The sequence below is a fragment of the Populus alba genome, chromosome 14 (assembly GCF_005239225.2).
Source record: "Populus alba chromosome 14, ASM523922v2, whole genome shotgun sequence".
NCBI classification, from domain to species: domain Eukaryota; kingdom Viridiplantae; phylum Streptophyta; class Magnoliopsida; order Malpighiales; family Salicaceae; genus Populus; species Populus alba.
In genome coordinates this window covers 5,029,090-5,041,215 of record NC_133297.1, presented here as the reverse complement: position 1 = coordinate 5,041,215, position 12,126 = coordinate 5,029,090, and the positions used below count along the sequence as shown (strand labels likewise).

Here is a 12,126-nt window from a genome sequence, read left to right as displayed (position 1 = left end):
CCTCCAATAAGAAAAACCCAAATTATCTTATTGGTCTCCCACCTCTCTTCATGCTCAAGACTCCCTGTCTCATATATTTGGTGGAGATTTAGCTCCACAGGGACTTTTGCATGGATTTGCTGGCTAGTTTCCAAACCAAGGGTTTTGATTTTTCTTTCTATCCCCATCTTCTTGTCTTATCCCCGTCCTTTTGTTTTATGGTTATCTCATCGTGGTCAACCCAACATTCATTTCCCATGTCTCTTTCATGTTTTCTTTCTTTTTTATTCCTCCCTCCTTAATTATATGTCATTCTTTCTCGTGAAAAAATCAGACTTGGTCAAGCCTGGTTAATTCTAATTGTTTCTGTCAATTCCTTAATAAGATTAAATTAAGGGAAATGTATGTTTTAAATATTGATGATGAGATCATCGTGCATCGAACAAAGTCAGGGAAAAAAAGTATAATCCAGTCTCGTTACTAGGTGAAGCTACAAAAAATATATCAGGGAAAACCCATTCAAAAAAAGAAGAAGAAGGGGGGAGCAAGACGAGTATATATTACACTCGTTTCCCACCTTACTCGGATTTTCTTTCCCAGCTGGGTAACCTGGATGTGAGTTACCGATGTCTATTACGATTCGTAAGCTTCCAGGGATTTTTTGTATTGCGAAGTGTTTGCAAATTGTTTTTCTGTTCTAGTTTTATGATTAGCAGCCTTGGTGCTTCAGAAACTTGCAGTGTGAATCCCTCAAATACATGCAAATTGCCACGCCCACGGCGCTATTAAAATTTGATAGGTCAATGTATAAGTATAATGAGAATTCAGTACTAAAACATGCATGTGTGACAATTCTTCCAGTATCTCAAAAGAGTTGATAATTAAATTGAGTCCGTAAAAACAAACAGGAGAGTAAGCCAGCTAGTGCAATGAACCACTGGCCAGGTTTTGGAAGTCTTTTGTTTTGTGGCCAAGTTTTAAAAGTAAAAAGAGAAAGAGAAAGGAAATAAGAGGATGCAGACGAACATACTGTGGGTTAGACATTCCAGGCATGCCATGTGTTATCTATTATTGGACAGAAGATTAAAAGCAGAAGCATACAAAAGGCCAAGAGGGAGAAATTAAACAAACAAGTCCACATGAAATTACAAGAACTTGCAACTCTCAAACCTCTTTGGACCATGTCTTTATGTGGTGGTTGCCTTGAGAAATAATTGGGTGGCAATGGATTATAATAGTAGAAGAACTCTTTCGGCTATGGGATAAGAGATGTAGTCATCATGACTTGATTTTCCTCGCTTTTATGATAATTCCGACGGCACTAAAAGGTTGAAGAAGCAGTGATATACTGATATTGACTTCATTTTGCCGCTGCAAACAAGAATAGGTTGGTGGGATTTCTTTTAGGGTTGTCCCTTGTGGGCCTCTTCAATTTCTTTCGGGATTGATGAGGTTGACATGGTTGAAGCCTTGAAGCCATTTTTCTTTCGATGAGGAAAGTGATGGTATAAACGAAAGTCTGATGGTCAACAATTTGAAGCTGAGTGACAACGTGACATAAGTGGTGTCATGGCGACGGGGCCGATGTCATGTCGTTTTTAGCGTTGGAATGGACGTCATGGCCTTGTTGTGTTTTTTCAAAGTCATTATCGCAACCACCAGGATTAATTATTATTATTATTATTAGTATTACTACCATGATAAGCATTGGAATCGTTTTGTGGTTATATTTTTTGGATTCGTATTGTCAGGGCATCACAATCCAGTTTCAATCATTCGGTGAGCATGATAAATTCTTATTTTACAAATAACTTATTTATTTTAGATTTAAATTAAGAATGTATTTTGGAAACCGTACAAAACAGAGTTATAATTGAAATTGCCATGTTAATTGTCTAATCCAGGTAGGTTATAAATAAATACAAGAACAAGAAAAACCCAAATAAGATTACTATTTTTTGTATATTTTAATTTTTAACATCAGATGATATCTGTGGTATCCATTGAAATAATTAGTCCGTGAGGGTGCACTGTCTAAATCCAAATAATAAAATGCATTCTATTGGACCTTCACGCATACAGAAGCGACCAGCAACTGAATCTCTTCCTGCAATTATTACTTGAAATCGACGTATTACCAATTAAAATTTTATTGATTACCATCTGGATTAATTAATTGATGTATTTAATATGACCAGTAATTTCCACGCTGCCGGAAAACCAGTGCAGGAGTGGTATAAACATGTATGAAATTCTATTTTTTTCCAGCAGAAAGATCCCCGGGTTCAGGGGGCAAAAACTGGATGATCTCAGTCAGGGTCACCTGCAGGCTCTATAATGGGAATACAACAGAATACAAAATCTAGTTATAACTCAGCTGCATCCATGGCTAACAAAGTCCTCAAAGCTGCATGATTTGCAACAGTCCTACCTGGTATGATGGCGAGAAATTCTATAATGATGGCTAGCTTAGGCTCTGTGATCAATGACAATTTAGTAGAGTTCACTGTTCATATTAATAAAATGGGAATTTTGATAATTTGGAAATGCAGTGTAACTTGATGTATCAAGTTCGAAATGGAAATAGTCTTGGACCTGAGAGAATGAATGAACTATAAACTTCATGAAATCAATGGGGAATGTAATTCCCAGAGGAAGGCAGCTCTATCCTAGAGATCAACATAAATCCATGGAAATGCAGAGGTACGCGATGTATGAATAAACAGTGAAGTACAGGGAAAATTGAAACATTAGTATATAAGAAAAGCATTCTCTTGCAAGAGTTTCCAGGGAGAAATGTTGAAGAGACCTGGTAGAGTTGCAAGTTTAAGCCTCATCATCCTTCTCTGAGGTTTTCAGAACAAATATTATTTTCATCTGCCCCGCCCAAATTCCTACTTTCATGTATGGGCTTCTTCATGCTCCTGGATTTCTGGAGTTGAGAAAACCTAAAATGATTTGGCTCTGTTCTCTTCTCTTGTGTTGATAAAAAATTTATATCTCAAACTCCATGAAGTGGCAGGAAGGTTTTAACGAAGGAGTACGCAAGAGCACCAGTGAAAATGTAACTGTCTGATCTGTCCAGTATCCCACCTGCGGGCAGTATCAGATGTTAGACAATCATTTGAAAAAAGGGGGGGAAGCAATATAAAACTTGAGTTACAATCAAGATCGAAAGAAGAACTCAATAAACAAAAAGCATCAGTTCAGAATCTCTCTGTCCAGGGATAAGATTAATGGTGCAAAATCAGATAATGAGAAATGGTCGAAATGATGTATGCTGGGTGGAATTTTTGTTGTAAATTTAAATAAAGTAGTTAAATGATGAATAGGCGAGATCTGCTTGTGCAGCTGCCATGAAGATAATGACCATTATAGAAATGAATCACCAACATAAGAGGGTTCGATGTATAGGAAAACTGAAACCCTGTAAAACAATGCTGATATATGATGGTAATGACCAATTTTTAAACCATATTACAAATTACTTGAAAGAGTTGACAGGTGAAAAACTTGAGGATAGGATAAAAGGATTGGGAATAGTGCCCAAGGGAAATTCTAGAAACAGCCAGGCACGCACAAGCTGAAAGAATGATAGCTATTGAAAGAAAGAAAAAACCCTCTCAAAGTTGCACCAATCATCTAAATAACTCAAACAAAAGGTGTAACACAACAAAATGCAGCCAGGTAGGTTCTGCACGTCAGTAAGGAGTGAAGAAAATGAATTGGTGTCTTATCAGATAACAAAAGCATGAGAAAAAACATATTACCATGTCCAGGTATTAATGAGCCAGAGTCCTTGACTCCTGCATCACGTTTGATCATTGACTCCGTGAGATCACCAAAAATAGATCCGAAGAAATTTAGAAACCCCAAAGCAATTGCACTGAAAGCCAATCAAGAGAAAGTCAGTTTCACATTAACAAATTCTAAAATTACCAATGATGCATATTCACATAAAAACAATATGTACAGCAAAAAGTAGTACATATTTCACCTATCTTTTATGTTGATTCAAGCTGTTCTAACAAAAGACATAACAAAAAATTTAGATATTATTTTCCAAGAACAAAGAAGAAGCCACAAATTATCTTATTGACCTCTCAAGATGAGCGAATGAGATGCATATGCCAGTCAGTCATAGATAACCTCATTGCATTTTCAATCTATTTAAAGATGTGCAAATGGGCTGCACATTCTAGCCAGTTGACAGATAATCTCATTACAATTAAGCTGCATGTCGTTTTGTTCGTTGCCAAAAGCCATCTATATCTACCATTAAATGTTGTAAGAGAGAAGAGAATTGAACTGCCAAGACACTTTTTCTGAAACAGCAACCCACCCCAACTATAAGGAGGGACATAAGAAAAACATAAAATAAAGTAATAACTCATAACAAAAACAAAGCCTTGCAACACTAAATTAAAATGGGAATACATGTCTCACTCCCAAGTACCAAGAACAGTTTATTTAAGAAAGTCCACCCAACATTCCTCTAGTTCATTTGCATTGTTCATAATTTTATTTTGTGGTGGTTAGAGATTAGAAAAAATCGGGATTCCAAATAATAAATCCATGAACCTTGTTTATACACTAATATCAATCAGTGAGAAATCCATGAATAGTTATCCTGGTTAAGGTGATCCAACATTTCTGCTACATAATTGATAATTTTTATTAGCCTCCAATTCTATGGAGTTGAGACACATGGATAATGGACTGAAAAGTATAAACATGAGAGAACATACTGGTCCTGCTTTTGATCAAAGGCTAGAGAATACCTTAGCAAGGATGTTGGCCAGCAAAAAAACTTTGATAGTACCACCGAAGTGGCTATACAGCCACCCAAGCCTATAATTGTTCCTTCCCATGTCTTCTTTGGACTAATTCTAGTTAGGAGTGTCCTGCCAAATGCCTGTATCGGATTAGCAAAACTATCTCATGCTGCTTTGTTGATAGGACAAGGGAGAATTTGAAAACAAATAACATTGCTAGAAACTCAGGTTCTTGAGAAAGCTCATCACATTCTTGTATCCAGCAACCTTATTAATGGAATATCAACATCTTTCTACAAAACTCAAAGTAGAAAGGAAGAGTAAATTCTGTGAGGATGTATGAAACATTGAAACTGACTTGCTTATTTATTTTCTGGAAAGAAGCATCACATCTTGATACTAAAGTATGTACAGATGTCTAAAAACCACTGCAAGATTTTTCTTTTCTTTTCTATTTTCTTAATGATTTACAAACTCAGTAATTCCTTGAAAACTGACTGCTTAAATCCAGAAAACAAAAGGATTCATAATTGCTACAAGCTCAGAACTGCAGGAGCCACAACTTCAGCAAATTATGACAGAATGGCTGACTCATGAGTTTATGTTACAAGATATCCAACAAACACATATGCATACAACACATCCATGCTTAGGTTGATTTTTAGTTATTTGAAGCATATGTACCAATATGGAAACTATAAATCAGAAGCAATCTATGCATAATGCCTTTCGAAATAGAAACTTGCATATAACACCAAATGTTTTAACTGTTAAACAATACTTGTCCATTAACATTCTAATAGAAAATAGAACTCAGCTGAACAGCAATCCAGTACCTTGCCACCTATAAAAGCATATGTATCGGCTGCAATGATGCTGCTCATAGAAATCAAGGTTGCTACAAGACCTACAGTCCAGTGAGCTTGTCCTCCAAGAAGAACAGGCCATGTTGTTCCTATTCCTGCCAAAAATAAAAAGTACAAAATCACTTTGCTAAAAGCACCAAGTCCTAGATCAGGCCTCACATATGCATATAGGAGAACTGGGCTCACAAGATGGGAATAGGTTGATTTTACGTAAAATATAGCTAGTGCTTGAGGATACTCCTAAAAAACTCAAACGTAGATGGAGAAGTCTATGCATTTTCCTTAGCCATATCATGTTCCATTTATAACAGTTGAAGTCTCTTGTTGTCAATTTACAATTGGATGCAGGCCCACAGAACCTAAAAGTCATAAATGAAAGAGAGAAAGGTTCAGGCCCCACAGACATAAATTAGTCTGACATGGGAGTCCATGAACTAAAGTCTAATGCCATACTAGCACAAAAATCTAAAATCTCGAGTTGGATGCGAACATCTCCGTATTTAGATTGCTCCATATGTTGTTTCAGTCATTATCCTTCTATCCATTTAGATTGCTCCATATGTTGTTTCAGTCATTATCCTTCTATCTGGAGACTTACATTTAATGCAAGATACCACATTCATTTTCATGTGTCATAAATATCAGTAAAATAAATGGATAGTCCTTAATCCATCAGCATAGCATGTCATATGACATCTCAATTTGACAATATGGCATACACGTTCATTATTTGATAAGCTTCCTAAAATCTAACATTATCATTACATAAGCATAACAGTGCAGCTACTTACTTGTGTTCAAGGCAGGGGCTGCTAAACCACATCGAAGCTTCACCCAGAAACAAGGAAGATATCCACAATAAAATAGCCCAAATATAGTACTACTAAGCTGAGAAAAACGAGGATTCCCTCTCTGTAGAAGCAATGCCATTGCCACAACAAAAGCAGCAAATGTCACTGGAATATCAATCTGACCAAAATACCTGACCAAATTTTAGAAATACTAATTAGCAACTGAACAAAAAAATTTAATACTTGCAAGAATCATTCGAGTATCACAAGTTAAATGCATGTTCGAAATATAAATAAAGATACATCACGATCTTTACAAGGTAAGAACAGGCATGAAAGCACAAATAACAGAGCAAACTCGTGACACATATCGAGGAGGTGGAGTCATTCCTGCAGTGATTCCACGACTTCTAACCAATTCAAAGTACTCACGCGCACCAACAAATACAACGACTGCTAAAGCTACAGTGAAAACCCATCCTCCAGCTAATACTATGCCTCCGGCAGAAATCCCAATCCCAAGTCCAAAAATGATTCTTTTCTTCAGTTGACTTGCTTTTTGTTGAAGTTGTGAAACAGAATCCTCCTTTGCAGGTGAAATATGATCTTTCTCGACTTCCTATAACACAAATATTTCAACAGCTCCATTTAACCTCGCAAACAAGCAATATAAGAACAAAATAAATAAATAACATGCACACAAAAGGCACTAAATTTACTTTTAAGTATCCTGAAATCCCAAATTTGCTAGTTTCTTTGTACCTCACCATTTTTAACATATGTTCCTTGTAAATTGCATATTACTCTTACTTTGGATGGTGGAAGATGTGGCAAATTATGACACTTATGGAAATAGAAAACTCTTTTGTACCCAATCGATGTCCTTTTCCAATTTGAAAATTAGCACACTTGAATCTGCGAGTGATTTTGTTAATGACAGAGATGATTTTAGCAATTCCAGAAACTAGAGATTAACACCCAGGCCCCTTTATCAAGTTTATTTTTGCCTTTTTGCAGAGGCACCTCTAGCATGTAGTAAAATCGTTGGGATCCTGACAAGGATTCTAGTATGATTTTACAGCAGGAAAGACATGTATGAGGTGTGCAAGACAATTACTATCCAAAAAATAAATTTGCAACACAGATTGCATTTATTAAAGTACTTACAATCGCATGGGCAGACAGAAAATCTCATAAAACTACCAGGTCAATAAAACAGAATGCCATATATGTTACCATCCTAGAGATATACTAGTGATAACAAACACAACCAAAACCCTTTAAATACTTTTCCATCAAAACTCAGAGTCGTAGGAATTAGCAGAGTCTGTCACCACGTAATACTCTCCATCAGGAATAATATAGAAGTGAAAAGAATTAGGAGTAATAACTACTAGCAACTCTTAGCACTTCCAGGTCATAAGGAAGGAGGGTATTCTTTATGTGGCATACGATAGCAATTCCTTGATTCATCCGCGAGCTAACTTTAGATGTAGAAATATGAAAAAGGGTCATTTGCTGCATTTTGTTTTATTGACTTAGCAACTAGGTAGGAAGCGCGTGTGTTCTTGTCGGTACAAGAAATTCCTTGATTCATAGAAATTCATTGATTCATAGCAATTCCTTGATTCATCCGCATGCTAATTTTATTGACTTAAAATTCCTGTTTCGTAGCTTAACTATATTATTGCCTTGGCACCGGGCAATAGTGATGATAAGTGATTTCAGGCTCAGCTTTACTTTACATAGCAATTTTTTCCATCAAAAAACACAATACCTCACTCACTCACACTCGTCTTCCTCGACATAACACTATTAAAGTCTAACAATTGCTAGAATAAACTTGATTACGGAATTCCCAGTTATCAATGAACGTCAGTTATAGGAACATTTTTATTACCTCTTTGCCGCTGTCTTCGTCGACGCTATCAGCCTCAGCTCTGGCCACGGACGTAATTAACCACCGCTTCGCCGTCGCCCTCTTAGCGTGAACCGGAACTGCGGTTTTGGATCCATTTAAGAGGAGATCGAAATTGAGTTTCTTTCGATTGAGAATTAGGGAATTTTTAGATAATAGAGGGCGGTGGCAAGGGCAAGTTACTGACAGTACTGATATCAAATGGAACCGCTCAATTTCTACAAACGAGGAGGACGCCATGGAAATTGGAATAATTAAAATTTTAAAGCAGATAAAATTAAATTAGGTCAAAATTTTGTAAGCATGCTGATTTTTTTATTTTATTTTTAAGATTTTATGAGGGGATATTTTGATAGACAATAGAGATAGTGAGGTTGGCAATGTATTGGACGCGTTGTGTACTGCGCGTCGCATAGTGAAATCCTAATTTGTGTAAACCTCGTAAAGATCGCCGCAGCGGGATGGTCTCTTCTGAGAGTCTCAAGAATTATTTCTTAATTCTATGTCCCCAGAGTACTGAGTTGCTGTGCAGTAACAAAAAAAAAACAACAATTTTTCTTTTTTATTTTCAGTTTTCTTCTTTTTTTCTAGTCTTTCTTCTTTAATAAAAAATTATATTGTTTTCCATTTAGGGAAAAAAATAAAATAGAAATCCTGCTCTTATTATATTTTTTACATTTTAACATACACAAATATTTTTTTATTTATTATTATTTAAAAAAATATTTTTCACTTAATTAAATTAAATAAAAACAAGAATAATATAATATTTTCATTGTTAAAGTGTATTGATAATAAATTTTACATGAATAAAATTAATTAAGATAAAATAAATTTTTAGAAATTCATTTAGAAATTCCAAATCCTTCCCTACGATCAGTTATATCTTCCATCCCGGACCACGAAACATGTTCACGAAGGTCTTTTTTGTTAGGACAAGAGATTTGAGTCAGAAATCCGGCATGGTTTCTCCTGCTCTCCGGTGCTTCAAGATCCAGAAAACCACACATATTAAATACTCTTTTCGACATTCCTTAAACATGTCTAGTAAACATATCTGTGTCTGGTTAAGTGTTGGCTTACCTCTTTACATGTTTCTGTTACCTTTACTTGAACATGCAAGGATGCAGCCATTTCTTCTGTGGGGATTGCATCATCTAAGCCTTGTTCAAGATCCTAATTTCACTAGAAGAAGTTAGAAATGCTGATGAAACACTATTACAGTAAATCGTGATTAGTTGTCTCATGATTGGTTGCTCCAACTATTCAATTAACTTGTGAGAAATGCGATGCTAAAAATGCAAAGATTGTAAAAAGCTGAAAAACTTCACTGCTGGGCTGATGAATGGATGCAATGACAGTTCTTCCAAGTCCATCGTTGTGATCTAACCTTGCAATCCCTCTCATGACATAATATGATGCTTCTCTATAAAAAAAAAAAACTAGTTAGCATTTGATTGGTGAGATCCTAACTCATAATTGCCATGAAACTCTAAAATTGAGATAATTAATAATAAACAAGTCATGAACCCGTATTTTTATTTTTCTTGAGACGATAAAAGTATGTTGTTTTTTAATATTTTTAGTCGATTATGATCAAGGAATTCTCCATATGAGTGTTAAACCATGTCAGCAAATACATTATCAAAAACAATAAAAGAGTATATATTTTGTAATTCCATCAAAGGGCATTTAGCACTAACTCACTGTCATCATGGGATATCAACTTCCAGGCTTAATCTTGCAAACAAGTGCTTTAAGTAAATTAGATTGCAGTACAACCTATTGATTCTGCTTTCTTTTGTTAATCTATGATGCACAGACAACACACCAAGAGAGCAAATCATCCGAAACAACACATACACATATACAATAATTCTTAAGGCTTTTTTATTCAATTTCAATTTCTATTTGTTATTTAGCATTAAGGTACATAGCTTGAGTCACTTAATTTTTTTTAAGAAAAAAAACACGTTGGCAGTATTTTAACATTATTTTAAAAAAATATAAAAGAAATTAACTTGACCTATGACAAGGCGCGGGCATCTATTTAGCAATTAACAAAAACTCAAAGAGAAGGGAATTTCATTATACTTCTCATTGCAAGACATTACTCATTATAACAATGTTTTTTTTCTTCTTCTTTTTTTTGTTTTTTTTCTACTTTAATTACACCATTCAACATTATATTTATTAGAGATTGAGATTGTAATTTATTTCAATTTATTTTTTTATTAAATTATCATAGTCACATGACCTAGACCGCGAGTTTAATAAGTTAAATTGGCTAACTCAAGTTTTTTTTTTCTTTTTAATTTCATCGTTTAACACTGGATTAATTGAAGAATTAGGCTTTATTACTTGTTTTTATTTTCTTTTTATTAAGTAATTTTCATCTCATAACTTAGATCATGAATTTTATGAATTAACCTGAATTGACTCGAGTTATTTTTCTAGTTGTCTTTTTTTTAAAAAAAAATTTATTTTATTTTTCAATACTGAGTTAATTGAGAATTAAACTTCATAGTTTATTTTATATATATATATATATATATATATATATATAAAACTAAAAGAGTAAGGGTTTCAATGTGCCTATCATCACAAAATACTATTCACTATAACAATGTGATTTTTTTTTATTTTTTTTTTATTTTGACTACATCATTTAGCATTAGGTTTATTGGAGATTGAGATTCATTATTATTTTTTAATTTTTTTATGAGATTATCTTAGTTTTATGATCCAAATCACGAGTTTAGCGAGCTAACTCGAGTTTTTTCTTCTTTTTTCTTTTTTTTTTTTTTAATTTTATATTGCAATATTGGATTTTTTTTTTTTTACGATGTTGCCTTGCTAACTTGGAAACTTCTTTTGTTATTTTTTCTTTTATAAGAGATGGACAACTCTTATTTTTGGAAAAACAAAAAAAGCACCTAACATGTCACCTACCATGACAAATAATATACTTCATCTACTTTTTTAAAATCTGGCCATCATTATGGTAGTAAAAAAATAAAAGGCTTGTTTTTTTACATAGGAAGTTATTTTTAACTCATTTTTTTCAAAAAATAAAAAAACACCCAGTAACGTTATTAAAACCACCTAAGAGCAATTTATTAAGAAAACAAGAAACATAAAAGCAGTAAAAAAAATAAAAAAATCAGGAATCTGTTTTTGGGTTTCGTACGAATAAATGTTCTTTATATGTTATATTATTCAATTATTAGATCAAAAGTTTTCTTTTATCTCTCAAGGCCATTCTAGTTTTTCAAGCTAGGTGAAGGCCAAAAACCATTTCGTCTAGCTTCTCTCATAAAATAAAGCTCTTTGATACCAAGTTTGCTTATTTTAATTGTAGCGAACATGACAATTAACAACCTTTTCTTTTCCATCGTCATCTTGCAACAAATTTTTCTCCTTTTTGAAATTTATAATTGAAAAATAAATTTTTTAAAATTAAAATGAAAATTGACATGAATATAAAGGGAGTAATGTATTTTCTTTGTGTTTTACTTTTCAGTACTCTATTTTTTTAATTTGGTATTTGTTTTTCACAATTTGAAGCCTAATTTTATCTAATTAGGCTATATAAAAATTCAATTGAAAGAAGAAAATATAAAAGAAAAGCTTTACTGTTTATACGAATAAGAAAACATCACAAGGAACCCTATATCTTAGATAATTGCTTGTGAATAAAGATCGAGCAAGACTACAACCTTAGGCTCGTTGCACAAAAGTACAGAGTATGAACAAACATTTGCTTAGCTCGTGGGGTTGATGACCAAAATGTTGTT

At 33.9% G+C, this 12,126-nt stretch overlaps 1 protein-coding gene across 1 annotated transcript; it reads right to left on the bottom strand.

The window, feature by feature from the left end:
- Positions 1-2,710: 2,710 nt before the first annotated feature.
- On the bottom strand, positions 2,711-8,730 carry LOC118041354 (phosphatidate cytidylyltransferase 4, chloroplastic). Its single transcript, XM_035048649.2, has 7 exons — positions 8,312-8,730; positions 6,729-7,030; positions 6,412-6,602; positions 5,591-5,715; positions 4,761-4,894; positions 3,750-3,865; positions 2,711-3,072 (listed from the first exon to the last, which is right to left on the bottom strand). Exons 1-7 carry the CDS (start codon positions 8,567-8,569, stop codon positions 2,981-2,983), a joined length of 1,218 nt encoding a protein of 405 aa, XP_034904540.1. The 5' UTR covers positions 8,570-8,730; the 3' UTR covers positions 2,711-2,980.
- Between the last annotated feature and the right edge of the window lie 3,396 nt (positions 8,731-12,126).

Bases quoted from the DNA above. Each gene is read 5' to 3' on its own strand.
- LOC118041354 (XM_035048649.2), bottom strand. From the start codon at position 8,569: ATGGCGTCCTCCTCGTTTGTAGAAATTGAGCGGTTCCATTTGATATCA. The intron at 5,716-6,411 runs GTAAGTAGCTGC...TATTTTTGGCAG, and splicing joins AGCCCCTGCCTTGAACACAA to GAATAGGAACAACATGGCCT. The intron at 3,073-3,749 runs GTAATATGTTTT...TACTGCCCGCAG, and splicing joins CTCATTAATACCTGGACATG to GTGGGATACTGGACAGATCA.